We start from the raw sequence: 21,420 nt of genomic DNA, 5'->3' as shown, positions 1-21,420 counted from the left end.
GGAGGGGGCCGGGTGCAAAAAGGCTGTGCCTAGCACTCCTAATCTAGAGTGTGAGCCCTGTCACCTTGCGAGAACTGTGCGCACCCAGCAATATCTCCTCCAGATGAGGAGAATTCTGTAAATCTACCCTGCTGCCAGCCTGTCAGGGAGAACACATAGACTAGAACAAGAGCTCACAACTCTCCATTCTTCTTGTTTAGTCGCCAAGTGATGTCTATTTTGCAACCCCATGGACAATGTCAGGGTCTATGTGGAACAATATTTCCACTTGATCCTATAAGTTGGAGTTTCTTTAACAAAGACTGTTATCCAAGGAAGCCTTTGCTCCCACCGTAACTGGATTCTCCCTTCCTGCTGGTCCCTGGCCTCTGGCAAATTCTTTTTCTTCCAAGTGGCTAAACATTAGAATGTTTCCTATCTAGTTTCCACAACATTATCTAAATTGGCTGCTAAGAACCAGAATGATATCTAGAAATCTGAAAACTTACTGGTTATTCCATATATACTTTTAATTAAAAAAATAATCACCACCTTTTGGACTTCAGAGAAGTCCAAAAACTTCTTTAATGAAAAACTCTTTAATGAATGCTAATGTTAGGTTTCTTCTGGGCTTGGGCAGGGGTGGGTAGGAGCCGGCACCTGAGGAGGCGGGATGCAGGTTGAGGGAGCTCACTGATTTAAAACGTCGGAGGCTGCCTAAGCTCCCCCTGCCCTCCCTGCTCTGTCTGCTCGGCCCGCTGCTCCATGTTCTCCTTCTCTTCTTCAATCAACTGGATCTCTTCGTTGATGACGTCCAGCTGCTCCTGCAGCATCACAGTCAGTCTCAGCATCTGCCTGCCCGCTGGGCGACAGCTGAGTGGCCGAGCTGATGAGAGGGAGACCAGCTGGGAATCATGACTATGTTACAGAGGAAGGCAATGGCAACCCACTCCAGTACTCTTGCCTGGAAAATCCCATGGACTTAGGAGCACGGTAGGCTGCAGTCCACAGGGTCGCACAGAGTCGGACATGACTGAAGTGACTTAGCAGCAGTAGCAGCATGCAGTAACAAGCATAATGTAGATGGATCCTAAACTACATATTAAGTGTAATTCATAAATGAGATTGTGCTTACATAAAGAAATGATCCTCTGAAGTGTAGAATTAATGGACTTTTAGATATGCAGATGACACCACCCTTATGGCAAAAGTGAAGAGGAACTAAAAAGCCTCTTCAAAGTGAAAGAGAGTGAAAAAGTTGGCTTAAAGCTCACCATTCAGAAAACTAAGATCACTGCATCTGGTCCCATCACTTCATGGGAAATAGATGGGGAAACAGTGGAAACAGTGTCAGACTTTATTTTTTTGGGCTCCAAAATCACTGCAGATGGTGACTGCACCCATGAAATTAAAAGATGCTTACTCCTTGGAAGGAAAGTTCTGACCAGCCTAGATAACATATTGAAAAGCAGAGATATTACTTTGCCAACAAAGGTCCATCTAGCCAAGGCTATGGTTTTTCCAGTGGTCATGTATGGATATGAAAGTTGGACTGTGAAGAAAGCTGAGCGCCGAAGAATTGATGTTTTTGAACTGTGGTGTTGGAGAAGACTCTTGAGAGTCCCTTGGACTGCAAGGAGATCCAACCAGTCCATTCTGAAGGAGATCAGCCCTGGGATTTCTTTGGAAGGAATGATACTAAAGCTGAAACTCCAGTACTTTGGCCACCTCATGCGAAGAGCTGACTCATTGGAAAAGACTTTGATGCTGGGAGGGATTGGGGGCAGGAGGAGAAGGGGACGACAGAGGATGAGATGGCTGGATGGCATCACGGACTTGATGGACATGAGTCTGAGTGAACTCTGGGAGTTGGTGATGGACAGGGAGGCCTGGCGTGCTGCAATTCATGGGGTTGCAAAGAGTTGGACACGACTGAGTGACTGAACTGAACTGAACTGAATGTTAGTTTAGCAGTAAAAATGTCAGGGAGGAAGTCATGAGAGGGTGATATGAGTCTGAGGATACAAGAGTTATGAGTTGTAGAACATTAAGATTCTAGTGGAATGTTAGAACTTGGAGATCCATTGGTCTTCCACCCAAAAGCAATAAAGAAATTGATGCAATCTAGGTGCAGGGTTCCCCAACCTCCAGTATCTACACCTGATGATATGAGGTGGGGCTAATGTAATAATAATAGAAATAAAGTGCATGATAAATATAATGCCCTTGAATCATCCCAAAATCATCACCCCCTCACATCTGTTGAAAAATTGTCTTCCACAAAACCAGTCCCTGGTGCCAGAAAGGTTGGGGACCACTGAAGGGAATAAGGGCGGCCGCTCTCTTCAGACTCACAAATACGGAACTGGGTAAAGACTATCCTTCTCAAACCAGGTGACCTTATTGCTTCCTCAATCACAATGACTGAGAGTTTTAAATTTTGCCTCTACTGTGTTGAGTATTTATGATTTATGGAATAGCTCATGTTTTACTAATGTACAATTAGGAAATACTCAGAAAGTGCTTTGACAATGCAAAGTTGTATGAGCACTAAGTATTATCATTACACCATTATCATAAAACACATAGTAGCCACAGAATCTCATAAGCTAAATAGGTGGAGAATGACTGAGCTGCACAGCACTCGAGGAGAAGATGGCGAAAGGACAACCTCCACAGAGAGAGCAGGCATGGACACCACGGCAGAACAGGTGGGCTTGGGGGCTGGGCAGCAGGGGGGCTTGCCCTTCATTCTCAGAGAAACTTTCTAAAGGGACCAAATTCATTAAAGTAGCTTCATTCGTAATTTAAAGTCTCAAAAATGAACTTTTTATGAAAATAAGAACAAAGTATATTCCAAATCAAAGAAAAACAAGAATGATTAAGATTGATAAACTCTAATTATCAGAGTCTGTTTTGCTTCTTTTTGTGAGAAATTTTTTCATCACAGTTAAAACAGTCATGAGAAGTGTATGTATAAATTGCTGAAGCAAAATTGGGACATTTTGCTTTTTAAGATAACTTCACTTTGAAAACTGAAAGATCACAAGATAGTTTATATATATATATGTTTATATTTATTTAATGGTGTGTGTTGATACAGAGACATTAATGTTCATATTTATAATATGCTATTTTACCTACAGGAAGTGATAGATAAAAGTTTAAGTTAATTTTTGATCACTGAAATATAAAGTGCTTCATTGCTATACATTTTTACTGGTATGATTTAATATTTTAGATAGAAATAAGAACAGAAGGAGATTTTATTTTATTTTATTTTATTTTTGATTAGCAACACCATATGCTTAGATAGCAATTGGCCCAAAAGTCAAAAAAATGTGCTGACTGGTTCCATGGCACACACAGATGGACAGATAAGTTTTGATTAGCACACAAAGATAAATGTTCTCACACATATTATAGTCTTTTCTGTTACTTCAAAATGCATGCCTTAACAAGTCCATTAGGCCTGATCCAGATTTTTAAACAAGTTTTCTGGTTTTCACATCTTGACAACATCTAGATTCTAGGTGAACAGTTTAATAGAGGTCAGAATGTAACTTAATTAATAATTGGTCACTTTATGCATTCACATTAATATTTAATGTAACTATAAGAGAACTCCCAAAATCTTTTCCATTAAATTTTGACTGTTAATCCATATGATTTAATTGACAAAAAGTCTAGTAAAAATGTTTGGTCTTGGCTCTAAGTAATATATTTTATGTTCATGTTAACTTGCTCAGTTCCTTATGCTCCATTAACAATATATGAGAAATAATGTACAGACACACCCTGATTTCATCCCTTCAAGGAAATAATTTTTAAGTAAAACTCACCAGTTAAGTCACATTTTCTGAAATTGGTAAATCACCTTCAATACCATTATTACACCTGAGTGGCTTAAAAATTGTTGTTGTTGTTGAGTTGCTAAGTCATGTCCAACTCTTTGCAATCCCATGGAATGCAGCATACCAGGCATCCCTGTCTTTCACTATCTCTTAGAGTTTGCTCAGTCTCATGTCCATTGAGTCAGTGATGCCAATCAACCATCTCATCTTCTGTCACCCCTTCTCCTTCTGCCCTCAATCTTTCCCATCATCAGGGTCTTTTCCAATGAGGATTCAAGATACACTTGGTGAATAAGTAAAACTCAGGAGAAATAAGCATGTGGTTGAAATCAAAATGTTTTTCTATTCCTCATGCCACCTCCCACCTAAGACCCAATTTCTGTTGGTAGTCTATTTTGCAACAGACCCTTCATATAATAACACTTTAAGAAAGTAGAATTTAATATGTCTCACATTGTTTCTAGAGAATACTTTAAAGAATCTGAATGGTGACAAGGTTTAATTTGTCTTTTGAATTTAGGAATACCCACACACACACACATACAAACAAAACATTCAAACAGAAGATAACTAGTTTCCAAGTCAATAAAACCCATCTTCATCTTTGAAAACTCAGATAATAACAGAAATAAAGTTTATTTGCCTTTAAATTTTTATTAACGAACCATAATTTTACATTTGTGAATCAAGATAGTTAAGTCTTGATCACTACAGTGATCTCAGATTTTGGCTGGAAGATTAGTGAGAGTTCGAAGTTGGAGAGTCCTATATAATTTAATTTTCTTTCTGGAGATCAGGAAAGAATCTTAATCCAAACTCTAACCTTATCACTAAATATACTGCTAATAATCAAAGAAGAAATCTCTACCTACCTAGAATGCTTGTCTTCCCTAGATTCAGAAGGTTCTAAAAGAAAATATTTTCCTTCAATTTCCACATTTTTAATAATGAAACAGCAATGGATGATTTGCAAATTCCCTGCCAACTCCAAAAGACCATGCATCTCTCATTCTAGGAACTTTACATTGAAGAGAAGTTTGAAGCCAAACAATCTTTCTAGTAAACAAGTTCTTGTTTACAAGAATCACTTTTTTGTCAACTTATAGGCAAAGAAGGAGAAAAAATTAATGAAATGTACATGTATCTATATGTTGAATTATTATAAAATTGGCAATATTCAAAATTTTTTATTCACAAAGCAGTGTTTTTATATAGTTCAATATAGTTTTAAGAACACAGCTGAGATAAATAGAAAATATATTCTAAGTATTTGCCACATCAAATTTCACACTCCATTTATCACATTTTCATTGAGGTTTATTCCATGGTAACCTGTATTAAGGAAAACATATAGACATATACTTTTCGGTATGGAAGAGAATGCTTTAGGATAACATACTCATCTACAGGAATTTAAGTTACCAAGGTTTTACAATGTCCTTTAGTCTTTTCCTTTTCCAAAACCTGTGTCATATACTCTTCTAAACTCAGTAAGTGAATTGGTCCAACTGAAAAGTGTTTTCTTCTAAACTTTTACATAGTCAGGTATCCTTAGGTTTTTTTTATTTTATTATGGACCGAAAGAGTTCATGACTATCATATTTCTTTTTTTTTTTTTAATTTTAGTTTTTTATTTTTTAAATTTTAAAATCTTTAATTCTTACATGCATTCCCAAACATGAACCCCCCTCCCACCTCCCTCCCCATAACATCTTTCTTTAGAAATATTGAGATATTAATTTTATGTGCAGGATACAAACATAATTTTGACAAACAATATTTAAATAGTCAAAATGAGCTTTCTTTTTAAGTAAAAGGAAATATCTAAAAAACTTAAAATTTGGACATTTATCTATTCCAGGGATCTAGTAAATATTTCTCCAAGGAATATTACCTTTCAGAGAATGACTGTTAACTAACTAAAAAATAAATTTATGATAGATACTTGACTCTATTTACAAATTAAAAATCAAATTAATATGAATGCTTTTAAAGTAATGAAAATTTTGTATAGTCATTTTAATGTATATATTTCAATGACATATATCAGCAATGTCTTTCACATGTACAAGCATACCTGGAATATTATACATGTGGGTATATATAAAATATGAAATATATAATATAAATTAAAATGTATATTATATTATCAATATAAACATGAAATGCTTTAGTTTCTTAGGTAGAACATTCTACAGCACAACTGACCCAGTACCTTCAATAAGTCAATGTCACAAAAAATTTAAAAAGGAAAGCAGGATATGAAAGGTATTCTAGATTAAATGAGACATAAGCAAAATAATAAACAAATGCAATGTGAGGGTTTTGATCTGATTTTTGTTCAACAACAAAAAAAAATGTAAAATATATCTTGAGGAATATGAACTTGATATTACAGTATATTTTAAAATTATTACTAATTTTATTAGAAATGATAATCATTTTTAAATGCCCTTACTTTTTAGATAGAAAAAATGTTAAATTACTTTTCCATTGTTAATGTCATGATGCAATTATTTTCTATAATTATTGCTTTCTGTAACTACTAATACTTCAGAAAAATAGATGAAAAACTACAAAATGTTTTTAAATATATTCAATTGATAAATTGAGTTTTATTAAACTATTTTCTATACTTGTATGCATATATTTAAATTTTCCATAATAAAATAAGGCTTTTCTTGATCCTGTTTTCTTCACCATGTGTATATTCCCATATCTTTACCCCCTTTTTCAGCAAAATCTTTGAAAGTGTGGTCAGTGCTTATTGTCTCTAGTTCCTCTACTTCCATTCTCTCTCAAACCATCTCTAGCTACTATCATACCCCTTCTATTCCTAAAATTTCTTGCATCAAGGTCACCAATAACCTCATAATGGTAAACCAATGATGAATTGTCAGCACTCATCAATTTTATGAGCCATTGGCAATCATCTGACACAGTTGATCCCCTACACAATCCTTGATACACTTCTTTTGGCTCCTAGGACATCGATTTTCTTGGTTTTCCTCCTACTGGCATTGGTGGCTTCCTCTCAGTCTCCTTTGCTTGGTCTTCCTCTTCTCCCTGATCTCTTAAAATGGGAGTGTCCCAGTGATCATCTCTTGATCTTTTTCTCTAGTTACACTAGCTCCTTTGATAATGCCTTCTGGTCCCAGAGCCTAATCTCTATGTTGAGGAATGCCAAATATATATCACCAGCCCAGACCTCTATTCAAATCTCCAGACTTGTATATCCCACCTGCATCTTCACTTGGATGACTAGTGAACATCTAAAACATAAAACTGAAATAATAATCATCTCAAAAACCTTCTCAAATAGCCTTCCTATCTCAGATGTAGACAACTCCCTCCCTCAAGCCCTCAAGCTAAAGAACTGGAAACAGTCTTTCACATGTCTTTTCCATCCACTCCACCAGTTCATCAGGAACTTCTATCAGCTCTGTATTCAGAATATATCCAACTCAAATCCTTTTCATTTTCTCCACCTCCAGCACTCTGGTCCAAGTCAACATCATATTGTGCCCCAATTATTATCATTTCTTATCTTGTCACTCTGCTTCCAGCCTTGCCATGTATAATTTACTTTCCACAAAGCAGTCAGAGGGATCTCATTAAGAAATTAGGCCAAATCATCATAGTCTTCCATTCAAAGACTTTCAAAGTTCACACTTAATTCAAAGGGAAAAAAATTTATTACAATGACCCACAGTCCTTATATGACCTGGACCCTGGTACCAATAAGAATTACTCTTACCACTTTCCCCCTCATTCACATTCCTTATGTAGCACTACTTTTCCTACAGTACTTATTATCTTTTTACCAGAATGCATTCTATTTATTCAATATATTCTATTTGTTGTCTATATCTCCTTAGTAAAATGTAATCTTCATAAGGAAAGAGATTTTTATTTCTACAACTATGCTTAGTAGGCTATCTATAAATATTTGCTGAATGAAGTAAGTTTGATTTTAGTAATACATTATCCATATGTGCTGAAAAATAAGCAGGTCAATATTAATTCACTAGTTTTACATATTGTTCCCCAAGCTCAGCTTCCCTGGTGGCTCAGAGGATAAAGGGTCTGCCTGCAATGCAGGAGACCCGGGTTCGATCCTTGGGTTGGGTAGATCCCCTGGAGAAGGAAATGACAACCCACTCCAGTATTCTTGCCTGGAGAATCCCATGGACAGAGGAGCCTGGCAGGCTACAGTCCATGAGGTTGCAAAGAGTCGGACACGACTGAGGGACTTCTCACACACACACACACACACACACACACGCACACACACAAACTCAGCAGTCCACTGAGTCCATAATTAATGTAAAACAGTGCACTTTTACATTTTACATCAAAGTCCATGTTTATTTCTGAGAGTATCTTATATTTTGCTCATATTAACACTTGCTTCCCTATCCTTACTGCTCAAAAGAACGGATTCAAACACAAAAATGAAAATCACAAGGTGTGGAAAAATTACCCTGGGTATCTTAACAATGGTCATCGCCATACTAGTCATCGGACTCATTGTTTGTTTTGTCACTTATGGTGAGTACTCAATATGTGTGACTTTCTGATTATACAGAATTATTGGTTCCATTGTTGGGAAAATTAGGAATTTTGAGAATGAGGGAAGGAAAGCAGTCCAATAAGATTACTAGACAGAGAGAATTTCTCGTGGTTAATAACATTTAATGAGATTGTTCTTTAGCAAACTTTGGCTTAGGGCATTCTGCATCCAAACATTTGATGTGGTGGTTTCTGGGTAAAGATTGATGTTCTCAATTCAATGTATTATTGAATCAAGTGGTCATAGTCCCTACCTTTGCTGAACATAGAACTTTCTGAAGAGAAAGTCAGTGAGTTAACAAATATACATAAATCTATAACATGGGATTCTAAGCTTTCTTATCCCAAGGCCTGTAATTTTTTCTCTATACTAAGTTTTCTTCTCATAAAATTCTTACTAAAAAGTAGAATTTTCCCTATTATTGAGGAATAAAATTTAAAAGGTCAGAACAATATTTTTCTGTATTTTGCATGCTATAGAAAAAAATGTGGAGTCATCCTGGGGGCTTTCCTGGTGGCTCAGATGGTAAAGAATCTGCGTGCAAAGCAGGAGTCACAAGTTTGATCCCTGGGTTAGGAAGATCCCCTGGAGGAGGGCATGGCAAGCCACTCCAGTATTCTTGCATGGAGAATCCCATGGACAGAGGAGCCTGGAGGGCTACAATCCATGGGGTCACAAAGAGTAGGACACAGCTCAGGTACTAATGCTTTACTTCCAGGTCGTTTTTCTTAAAAATAGCTTTTTGTGCCAAGTTTTCTGTTCTATTCTTGTTACTGTCTTTAACCCCCTCTTTCCTAACCTTTTTAAGAATGAGGACTTTTTTATAGGGAAAATATTTTTCCTACATTCCCTCAAGAGAATAAATACTTCTTGAATTAAAAAAGGCATAAACAATAAAAATTTAGTAATGCTTTTGGTTAACCTGCTTAATTACATCTATATATGTTTGAAAATGACATATATATATGTATAAGAATTGTTTTTTATTAAGTATAGAAAAAATGCCTGGTATATATACATATATTTTTTTTTTTCCCCAGAATCATCTCTACTGCCAACTTACCCCTACCCTGTATAATTCATGGCTTACAGGATGGGGACAACTGCTGTAAATCATACAGTATTTTTTTTAATACATTTAGAAAGAGGCTTTCTGGCTAAATAAACACTCATTTCAGTTTATAAGAGGACAAGAACTTGGATAAAGAGAAATTGAGTTGTGTGTAATGGAATAAAGAGGCCATCTCCTGGGTAACTATGTGTTTTACTACCATCTGTTTCATCTTCCAGAGACAGACACAATTGTGTGAACACTATCATTAGGTAGGTTATAATGCCAGCTGCTACCATAGCCAAAACAAGAGTCATAGTCATAGTATATGCTCGTAAACTTTTGAGTAAGAGGTGCTCACTCGAGACAGACATTGCCTTTCATCAAGTGTGTAAAAGTGCCAGAAACTGTAGATAGGAAAGGATATTTGAATAGGTTATCTTTAGAGATAGGTGCACTGTAATTTCCCATACAACTACAACCACCCTGATATGTGAAGAATACGTGATGTATTTCCCTTTACATCAAGCTGAGAGAAGGACTTTGAAAGAGACCAATGCAACCCTAAGAACACTTGCAGATCCAAGAAGAGAGTGGACTGGACTCTGACTCACATGAGGACATTCTAAAAGGCAAGAGACGTGGTGCTTGTTTAGCAGAGTGAAGAGAAGACAGTACCCTTGGGCCGTTTGAACAACTAGTCTTTGAGACAAATAATGCATAAAATGTTTCCTGTGAAGCAGATATAGACCACCCTAGAAAAAAGCCCCATCACCTTCGGTTGTTTTCAAGAGGCCACCTGGAGGGGTAATTAGATCTTCAGTTAAAGAATGGGAAGTATCTCCAGCTACTTAAACGCTAAGGAATAAGTAAAGTCAAGCTGGAATTATTACATTTGTTCGTGTAAAGGAACTGTAGTTGAAACATCACCAGTAATAAGTAGAAAAATGAATGTCAAAATTCAGGAAAAAAAACTAGAAAGAAGTTAACTTTAAATACAAACTAAGTTCCTAGAGCACAAGAGCTAGATGCCAAATTCTCAACCATTCAAGTAGGCACCTACAGGGGTCCAAATCCTGTAAATTAAGTGGAAAGGGAGGAATAGCCAGACTTAGTGGGTAAAGAATTAAACTATCTCAACTTTAAATTAAGTTCAAATTTTGATTATTAAATGGACCTGGATATCTTACTTTCTGAATCAAGATCCTGTTTTGTATTTATAGTGACTGTAAGACTTTTTAATACTAAAGAATTAAATCAAATGTTTCCTTTGAAATATCAGTCTATATACATGTGTATATAGTACAAATATATGCATCATGTTGTATATAATGTATATATGAAAGTAAAAGTGTTAGTTGCTCGGTCATGTCTGACTTTTTGTGACCCCATGGACTGTAGCCTGCCAGGCTACTCTGTCCATGGAATTCTCCAGGCAAGAATATTGCCATGGTTAGCCATTTCCTGCTCCAGGGGATCTTCCTGATCCAGGGATTGAACGCAGGTCTCCTGCACTGCAGGCAGATTCTTTACCATCTGAGCCATCAGGGGTAGCCCAATATATATATAATACACATATTTTATACATTATATGCATATGATATGCATATTATATACATAATCACCACTTGCAGTTTATTCTAAAACAATTAAATTCAGATAATTTCAGTGGGCCCAGAAGAAACTACTCATGGGAGAAATTAGTATGAATGCCATGCCATCCAACCATCTCATCCTCTGTTGTCCCCTTCTCCACCTGCCTTCAATCCTTCCCAGCATCAATATCTTTTCTAATGAGTCAGCTCATAGAATCAGGTGGCCAAAGTATTAGAGCTTCAGCTTCAGCATCAGTCCTTCCAATGAATATTCAGGGTTGATTTCCTTTCTGATTGACTGCTTTGGTCTTCTTGCTGTCCAAGGGACTCTCAAGAGTCTTCTCCAGCACCATGGTTCAAAAGCATCAGTTCTTCAGCACTCAGCCTTTTTTTACTGTCCAGCTCTCACATCTGTACATAACTACTGTAAAAACCATATCTTTGACTATAGGGACTTTTGTAGGCAAAGTAATATCTCTGCTTTTTAATACACTGTCTAGATTTGCCATTTTGCTTCTCTTCCAAGCAGCAAGTGCCTTTTAATTTCATGGCTGCAGTCACCATCCACAGTGATTTTGGAGCCCAAGAAAATAGTCTGTGAGTCGTAGCTCATAGGCCATACAAAACTCAGCAGCAGGCTAAATTTCATAGTTTGCTCATCCCTGATCTAGAGTAATAAACTTTAGCCCTGACTGCACCTTAGAATCACCTGGAAAGCTTTTTAAAAGAGTACTAATACAAAAGCCCCACTCAAAAATGCTGTGTGGAATGGAAATTTTAACTTTTAAAAGCTCCCCAGATGGTTCTAATGTTCAGCCAAAGTCAGAACTATTGATCTGGAAGGAGACAGATATACTATAAGATTCAGAGGTACAAATAAGGCACAAATAAGTTTAGAGGTCAGTGACTCAGGTTCAGTTTGTCACTTCAAGATTTCAGGGACCCAGTCTCCTTCAATCTTGCTATGCTACCATTGTCCAGATCTTAATGTTCAAAGTGATGGTGTCAGTTCTGACCATTAAGTTCTCATTCCAGACAGACAGAAGGCAGAGTAGGAAGGAAATGAGCATGCTTTCTATCAATAAGAAAACATCTCAGGAGCTGCACATATCATTTTCCCTTTCATTCCATTTGTCAGAACCTAAGTGCACTCCATCACTCCCAGGTGGAATAAACAGGGGCAGAAAAATATAGATTTTTATTTCTGGATAGAATCTCCTCAGTTAAAAATCACAAACTATATTGCTATAGGAAAAGAGAAGGTAGAATATCAAGAAGTAGCACATAATGTCTTCCTTGGGAATTTAAAATTCTATCTAGGCTAGGCTGTGAGTAATTGATGAGGAAATGAGCAGATGAGACTTCCAGGGAAGTTTCGGAATATGCATGGAGAATGTTAATCTGTCTGGATGGTTTTCTCACTACTGGTAATTCAGGAAATTTCAAGTATTCCCATGCCAACTGTAAATGGAAACTGTTAATCCAAAAATAGCAATCTCGCTTTCAAGGAACAGGAAAAGAAAGGGAAAACAGAGTCAAGGCAAAAATCATTCCTTCTTGAATTGAAATTTATTTTCTTTGTTTTTGTTTTTGCTCCTTAGCAAAGAACAAAATGATATTAGTAAATATATGAGATACTTTTCCTAGACTTTCTTTTCAGGGCTAAGTTTAATGTTAACTAGTAGGCTTTGGAAAAAAGTATTTCTTTGACTCTCTAGATCCTAGTCTAGAGAACTACTTTTAACAAGTACTAAACTTTGAGAACAGAAACCAAGGACCAAGCTGGTAGTATTTCAGGTGATTCATTTTTTAAGATAATAGCAGCCAAAAATGGGAGCAATTGGTGGCCACTGGAATCCAGTTTTGAGCAAATAAGTCACCATGTGTGAGAAAGAGCTAGGGGTGGAAAATTCAAGGACAAGTACACAAATGCTGTTATCAGTTAAATTATAAGCCCACAATACATGTATGGTCCTTACCACAGAAAGAGTTCTATTTGTCACAGAACAAGTAGAAAATTCAACATAAATCTATTTCCTTAACAGCATTTTTTTTTATTACTTCTCAGTAGTTTTGGAAAGATACAGCAGTAGGGGAGAAATCTGGCACATGGACCAAATGAATAACATCAGCTCTAAGGGGACAAACTGATATCAGGTGCCTAATATTTGCTGAAGGACACATAACTGTTATGATATTTATTGGCAGAAAAATAAGCAAATCATAATCTAAATCTAGTCATAAAAAACATCAGTCTTATTCAAATGTCAAGCCACAAAGAACTCCCATATTCTAGAGAGGCTGTGTCTCATAATTACTCTTCTTTTTTAGAAAAGTCTATGTTATTCTGGACCATTAATGCCATCCTCTCTAGAAGTGCATTTTCTTAATCTTGGTCTACAGAGAACTGATGGAGCATCCATATAGGAACTAAACACTACATTTCCCTTCACTGATAATCCCAGGCCCCCACTTCATCCCACATAGGAATTTTAGCTATCAATAACTTCCCAAGTGATCTAGCACAAAGGGAAAATTTTCTGTAGTTGCAAGTCATTAATTTGTGATGGGTATTGCTAAAGGCCCATCAGAAATCTGAACAGAGAAAGAAAAGAAGAATTTGGGATATAGAAAAGTAGTATAAAGACTTAACCTTGACTATCACAGGAAAGAAGAAAATAAGTTGAAAAAAACTTGTTAGGCAGGAACACCAGAGGTACAAAAGTAAAATTTTTCAGTTGCAAAACCATGGCATTTCAAGAAGTAAGGAGGACATAGCCCCTAACAGGACACTTACCTGAGAACCTGCTATGTCTTCCTCTTCTGCTTCCTCCTCAAGGTTTCCTCCTCAGGTGAAATAATGCGGAGAAATCACAGCAGCATCTTCAGAATATGCCTTTAAAAGCTTCAGCACAGACCCTTACCTGCTACCACCACGGCCACAGGCAGAAGGGTCTGGAAATTCAGGAATGCCTATACTTCCCTGTCTCAGGAGAGATTCAGGAAAGATGACTCCTACATGAAGAACAAACTTTGAGCTTCTTCTCTGTCTTTGAGGACCCTCCCTTCCCACAAATGTCCCAAATTTTGCTACACAATGACTAATGTGGGCTGCACCACTCTGCCTCTACCAAACCCATGCAGAACAGACCCTGTTACCTACCCTAGGACCAAAGGCTGAATCCAACCCTCATAAATATGCTCGGGAGCCCAGATACTTAGCCCCAGCCTCAGAATCATCTAGAGCTCTTAATTAAAACAACATTCATGCTCCCACCGAGTCCAATAAACAGATCTGTGGGAGAAGACACAAAGAATGATAGTTCTTCAAAGTCCACATGTGATCTTAATTGAAAGTGCAGGCTTAGAGCCACTTATCTAAACCCTGCTTTTCAAGCTTTAATATGCATAAAAATCACTTGGAAGGATGTTAACTAGACATTATGGTGATCATTTTTCAATATGTACATATATTGAATCATTATGTTGTACACATGAAATTCTGGTAGCTCAGTTGGTAAAGAATCTGCCTGCAGTGTAGGAGAGCTGGGTTCGAGCCCTGAGTTGGGAAGATTCCCTGGAGAAGGAAATGGCAACCCACTCCAGTATTCTTGCCTGGAAAATCCTATGGACAGAGGAGCCTGGTAGGCTATAGTCTATGGGGTCACAAGTCGGACATGACTTAGCGACTAAACTACCACCACCACACATGAAACTAATATAATGTTGTATGTCAATTATATCTCAGTTTTTAAAACCACTTGGAAATCAAACAAAAATAAGTAAAGACACAGAGAGAAAAACTGGTCAGGATAATAGTCCTCCCTGAAGCTCTTAACCCTAGCCCAGAATGTGACCTGGAACCTTTGAAAAATGTGACTCTTCTAGGAAGGAAAAACCAATCAAAATAATACTTAGATCATAATCCATAATTTTTCTTGCTTAAGGTCTAGGTTACATTTGAAGGACAGAAGCTAATCTTTTAATATAATAGTCTGATAGTTCCTTTGAATGCCAACAGTGGCACTCAGTTTACCACTGTATCTTCTAATTCAGGACTCAGAGCTCTAACAGGATAACAGACCTAGGGAATGGCTTTCCTTTCTAGTGTTTAAAATTCTTTTAGTAGTTCAACACATTAATAAAGCCTAATACTATCTAAATGGCCTAGATTTTCAACCCTGATATCCTAATGGAAAATTAAGAAGTCATACAGTATTTATGGATAAAAATATATAATGACAAAAATACTATGTTCCTTTGAAACTTTCTTTTGCCAGCTTTACTTAAATATAATTGACATATGACATTAATGTCAGTTGAAGGTATATAACAAGTTGATTTGATATATATTGCAAAATGGTTACTACTATACATTTATATAAAATGATTATCACAATATGCTTATACATTATTTCAGATGTTTCATTGTTAGTGTATAGAAACACAACTCATTTTGTATCCAACAACTTTACTGACTCAATTAGTTCTAACAGTTTTTTGGCGGAGTCTATAGGACTTTCTGTATATAAGATCATCCATGTACAAATCACAATTTTCCTTCTTCCTTTCTAATTTGGATGCCTTTTATTTATTTCTCTTACCTGATTGTTCTGGCTAGGATTTCTAGAACTATGTCAAATAGGAGTAGTGAGAGTGGGTACCCTTATCTTGTTCCTGATCTTTCAACCTTACATCCTTGATTATCATGCTGACCGTGGATTTGTCATGAATCACCTTCATTATGTTGAGGCTTGCTCCCTTAGGTTTTTATAATGTGAAAGGTTATATTTTGTCAAATGCTTTTTCTGCCTCAATTGAGAATGGTCAGTGATTTTTATCTCTCATTCTATTAATATGGTATATCAAATTTATTGATTTGTGTATATTGAACTATCCTTCAATTCCAGAGATACATCTCTATGATGTAGATCCTTTTAACGTGTATTAATAGTTAAATTCAGTCTGCTATCATTTTGTTGAGGATTTTTGTACCATATTCCTTAGGGATTTTATTGCAGTGTCCTAATCTGGTTTTGCTATTAGGGTAATACTGGCCTTGTAAAGTGAGTTTGAGCTTCCCTGGTGGCTCAGTGGTAAGGAATTCACCTGCCAATGCAGAAGACTTCAGCTCAATTCCTGGGTCGAAATATCTCCTGGAGAAGGAAATGACAGCCCACTCCAGTATTCCTACTTGGGAGATAGCAAAACAGAGGAGCCTGGCAGGCTACAATCCATGAGGTTGCAGAATCAGACATGACTTAGCAACTAAACAACAACAAAATGAATTTAGAAATGTTCTTTTCTCTTCTATTTTTTAGATGATTTTGAGAAGGATTGACATTAATTCCTTAAATGTTTGGTAGAATTCATTGGAGAAACAATCTAGCCCTGGGTTTTTCTCTTTGGGGAGGTTTCTGATTATTGGTTCAAACTCCTAACTCATTGTTGGTCCATTTAGATTTTCTGTTTCTTCATGATTCAGTCTTGGCAGGTTGTATGTTTCTAAAAATTTATCTATCTCTTCTAGGTTAATCAACTTTTTGGTGCATAATTGTTCATAGTAGTCTCATGATCCTTTCTATTTCTGTAGTATCAGTTGTAAAGTTTTCTCCTTAATTTCTGGCTTTGACTCTTCTGTCTTTTTCTTAGTCTAGCTAAATTTTGTTGAAATTTTGTTTAAAGTTTCGAGAAACCTTGATCTTTGCTTCACATTATTTCTGCTCTGATTTTGTTGTTTTCTTGCTTCTGGTAACTTTGGGGCTTCCTCAATGGCTCAGTGGGCAAAGAATCCGACTGCAATGCTTGATGAAGGAGAAGAGGGTTTGATCCCTGGGTCATGAAGATCCCCTGGAGAAGGGCATGGCAACCCACTCTAATATTCTTGCCTGGAGAATCCCATGGACAGAGGAACCTGGGGGGCTCTAGTCCACAGGGTCACAAACAGTTGGATGCAACTGAAGTGACTAAATACACACACACACACACACACACACTATTATTATATCATTGTCTATTTCTTCCTTCAGATCTATCAGTATTTACTTAATGTATTTAGATGCTCTGATGTTGGGTACATATGTATTTAAAATTTTTTGTCTTCTTAATGAATTGACCCCTTTTATCATTACATATATTATTATGTTATGATCTTCTTTGTCTCTTATTATTCAATACTATTTTTAGCTTAAAATCTTTTTATCTAAGTATAGGCACTCCAGTTTGAGTATTATTATTTTTGTCACATTTGCCAATACAATTCAAGAAAAATGATATCTTATTTTACTTTGCTGTTTTCTTTTTTACTATTAGTGAGTGTATAAGAAAGATCTTTTAAAATAATTAACTGCAGTCACTCATATGAATAATTTTATTAGAATGCTAAAATATGACTTACATTCTTTGACAAGGTTATAATTTAATATGCAAAGTTATTTCAACAATCACTAGGAACTAATACTATTTAAATGTCAAGTTACCTGAAATTTCATAGGAGTATTCTATTTCACAAGATTTTTCTTAGGAATGAAAGCAGTTATAATAAGCAAAATGAAAACTGTTTTTTCTTTTTTCTTCTTCTCAGGAAAGACATATTTCTACCATCATATCAGCTTTAAAGTCAATAATATTGACTATGACAGCAAGTTTGCAAAATCATATTCACAAGAATATATGGACTTAAATAATAAGATAGTATCTTTGGTAAGTTGAAATTCTTTTCTTAGCATTGTTTTTTTTTTTTAATGCTATCCTCCTTTAAATGCCTGAATCGTAGCAGTCACCTTCCAAGTTGAAGATGATTTATAATTTTATATTATTTCTTGCCACTACCTCATTTCTAGATGAAGATAATCAGCCCTTTCAGAAAATCAGTTAGAAAACATGCATGGGAGGAAAAATGTAAGAGACATATTTTGAGAACACCTAACACCCACTTTGTGATAGACACTCAAAGAAGGTTTTTAATGTATTAAAAATTAAATGAATGAAACTTATTCCATATCCAAGATACCTGATAAAGGACATGTTGTTTCTGCTTCTAATTTAAACAGTTATTCAAGGAAGAGAAATGGTCAGTGTAGAAAAGAACATACAACCCCAAATAAAGATCTTCATGTTAAACCTCAGTGTATGTAAACATTAATGTCTATTTAAGAGTACGTTTTGTTATGTGTGCTGTGCTGTGCTTAGTCGCTCAGTCGTATCTGACTCTTGCGACCCCATAAATTGTAGCCTGTCAGGTCCCTCTGTCCATGGGATTCTCCAGGCAAGAATATTGGAGTGGGTTGCCATTTCCTTCTCCAATATTTTGTTATAAGTTAAACCCAATGAAGAGTCTTGACTGCCCCTTTAACATTAGCTTCCTTTATCATAGATGCCACTTTAACTCAAATAATTTTATCAACCAAACCAAATTCTGCAAGAGTAGTGGTGGCATCATTCATCTCCCATTTTCCTGAGCAGATTCTTGACAACACATTTTCAGACCTAACTCTCTGACAAAAGCTTGTAGTTTTTCTAAGGAATTTCAGTACCTCCCAGTTTCTAATAAATCGATGTCCATCAGCAGATGAATGGATAAGAAAGCTGTGGTACATATACACAGTGGAGTATTACTCAGCCATTAAAAAGAATACATTTGAATCAGTTCTGTTGAGATGGATGAAACTGGAGCCAATTATACAGAGTGAAGTAAGCCAGAAAGAAAAACATCAATACAGTATACTAACACATATATATGGAATTTAGAAAGATGGCAATGATGACCCTGTATGCAAGCCAGCAAAAAAGACACAGATGTGTATAGCGGACTTTTGGACTCAGAGGGAGAGGGAGAGGGTGGGATGATTTGGGAGAATGGCATTGAAACATGTATGCTATCATGTAAGAATCGAATCACCAGTCTATGTCCGATGCAGGATACAGCAGGCTTGGTGCTGGTGCACGGGGATGACCCAGAGGGATGTTGCGGGGAGGGAGATGGGAGGGGGGTTCATGTTTGGGATCGCATGTACACCTGTGGTGGATTCATGTCAATGTATAGCAAAACCAATACAGTATTGTAAAGTAAAATAAAGTAAAAATAAAAATTTAAAAATAAAAAATAAAAATAAAAAGAACCAAAAAAAAAAGTTTTGGTATACTTTTACCATTATACAAAGAGTTAGTATATTAAAAAAATGAAAGAAAATTCCTGCTTTTAATTTAGCTTTATGATAAAGAAGGAAATGACATGGAAGTAATCAATATAACTCACTGATTAATAAATAGGCTTTGGATTCAGAGTCCTTGTTCAATTCTAAGTTTAACCATTTACTAGCTGTATGACTTAAGACAAGTTATTTCATCTCCCCACAACTTCAACTAACAATGAGATGGCAGACACAGATACAATACCATGGGAATATTCTTGGCATTACATAAAAGATGCTTACTCCTTGGAAGAAGTTATGACCAAACTAGATAGCATATTGAAAAGCAGAGACATTACTTTGCCAACAAAAGTCCATTTAGTCAAGGCTATGGTTTTTCCTGTGATAATGTATGGATGTGAGAGTTGGACTGTGAAGAAAGCTGAGCACAGAAGAATTGATGTTTTTGAACTGTGGTGTTGGAAAAGACTCCTGAGAGTCCCTTGGACTGCAAGGAGATCCAACCAGTCCATTCTGAAGGAGATCAGCCCTGAGTGTTCTTTGGAAGGATATGATGCTGAAGCTGAAACTCCAGTACTTTGGCCACCTCATGCGAAGAGTTGACTCATTCGAAAAGACTCTGATGCTGGGAGGAATTGGGGGCAGGAGGAGAAGGGGACGACAGAGGATGAGATGGCTGGATGGCATCACGGACTCAATGGACGTGAGTTTGAGTGAACTCCGGGAGTTGGTGATGGACAGGGAGGCCTGGCGTGCTGCAGTCCATGGGGTCGCAAAGAGTCGGACACGACTGAGCAACTGAACTGAACTGAAGGTTATATATGTCATAATCTTAGCAGAAGTTCTATTAATCTGTAAGCCCTTAGAATTAGAATAAGGGCTAAAGTGAGTACCATTAATAGATAAGTATATAACAAAGCTAATGTATAACTTTAAAATAACTCCAAATATGCCTATACTAAGAAATTCACCTTTTATGCTATAAATTCAAATCAAGATATTCAAATAAATTAACCTATGTTTACTTCACAAATGAATATTCCAAAACTATCAGTCTGATCTATTGTTATATCATCTTGGTTAATCAAACATTAAGATGTCCTGACATCTTGTTTCAGGCTTCTTTTGCAGCCCTCATTCCCAGTTTCTAACTACCTGTATTAAGACAATCACCAAATATTTCTCATACTTTTTTCATTTAGATGGGTCAGGATGCCTGCTTTTACATGCCTTTCTCTCTATTTTCATTTAATCCAATGTTTTTTGTATTATAAGTATTACCATATACACAACATCCATAAGTACAACACTAGTGATAACCAAATGGAGATAGAATGTACCAAATGGAATTCTGAACATTCATCAAACTTAGCTATTAGTCACAATTACAATGTACACAGCCTGATTTCCATTAAATAATTCTTGTGATGATTCACTCTAAGAGAAGAAAAGGAATAAAGAGAGATGTTGCTTTATTATGAATGACAGTATTTAATTTTTTACTACTGAGAATACATGTTCCTTCATACAGAACATTTTCATGTTTTAAATAAATGGCTTTCCAGTGGGAAACTTGAGAAATATCTGTAATTTCTTACTTTTTGTAGCTCCCCAGCAGATATAATGCCCCACTATAGTCAATATAAATTCCAAAATTTAGGAGTGAGGCAGTACCTTAACAACAAAAATTAGCTTTACTAATTGTCAGTACTGGTCTAAGCACTTTACATATTAACTTATTTAATTCTCCTGGCATTCTCATTTTCTGTATGAAGAAACTGAGGCACAAAGAAGTTATTTTACCTAAAGTTATACTGCAATACCTGCATCTTCTTCATGATGTATTGCCCTATAATTAATGAGCATGTGAACATTATAAAATTTTAAGTGTACATCAGATTACATCATCTTTCATATGACCAGTCATATATTCCAAAATGTTTAAGCAACTCCCATGTAGTTTTCACATATAAATGCAGTGGATTATAGATGACCAAAATGATACCTGGTATGTGTAAGGTATCTAAGATGATCCATAAGAAACAGATCAGCCAAACATATACATCAAACCACTTACCAGAGTATCCAAGAGCAGAGAGCATCTTTGGTCATTATATAACTATAGCATTTGTCAAATAACAAATATTCAGCTGAGCTAACCTAAACCTGGTGTAAGCATATACACCTTTATGCTTATAACTCTTCTTGCAGTCTA

The 21,420-nt window shown here is 36.2% G+C and overlaps 1 protein-coding gene across 1 annotated transcript in view; it reads left to right on the top strand.

Moving 5' to 3' along the window:
* Positions 1-2,634: 2,634 nt before the first annotated feature.
* Positions 2,635-21,420, top strand: part of LOC138442574 (transmembrane protease serine 11C-like) — a 63,621-nt gene continuing 44,835 nt past the window's right edge. The window contains exons 1-3 of the mRNA XM_069594229.1: positions 2,635-2,690; positions 8,269-8,384; positions 17,636-17,754. Coding sequence (XP_069450330.1) covers positions 2,635-2,690; positions 8,269-8,384; positions 17,636-17,754 — 291 coding nt within the window. The remainder of the gene's footprint in view (positions 2,691-8,268; positions 8,385-17,635; positions 17,755-21,420) is intronic.

The sequence above is a fragment of the Ovis canadensis genome, chromosome 6, assembly GCF_042477335.2.
Source record: "Ovis canadensis isolate MfBH-ARS-UI-01 breed Bighorn chromosome 6, ARS-UI_OviCan_v2, whole genome shotgun sequence".
Classification (NCBI taxonomy): domain Eukaryota; kingdom Metazoa; phylum Chordata; class Mammalia; order Artiodactyla; family Bovidae; genus Ovis; species Ovis canadensis.
Note: the sequence above shows the minus strand (reverse complement) of the source record. Positions and strands in the feature narration are given on the sequence as shown.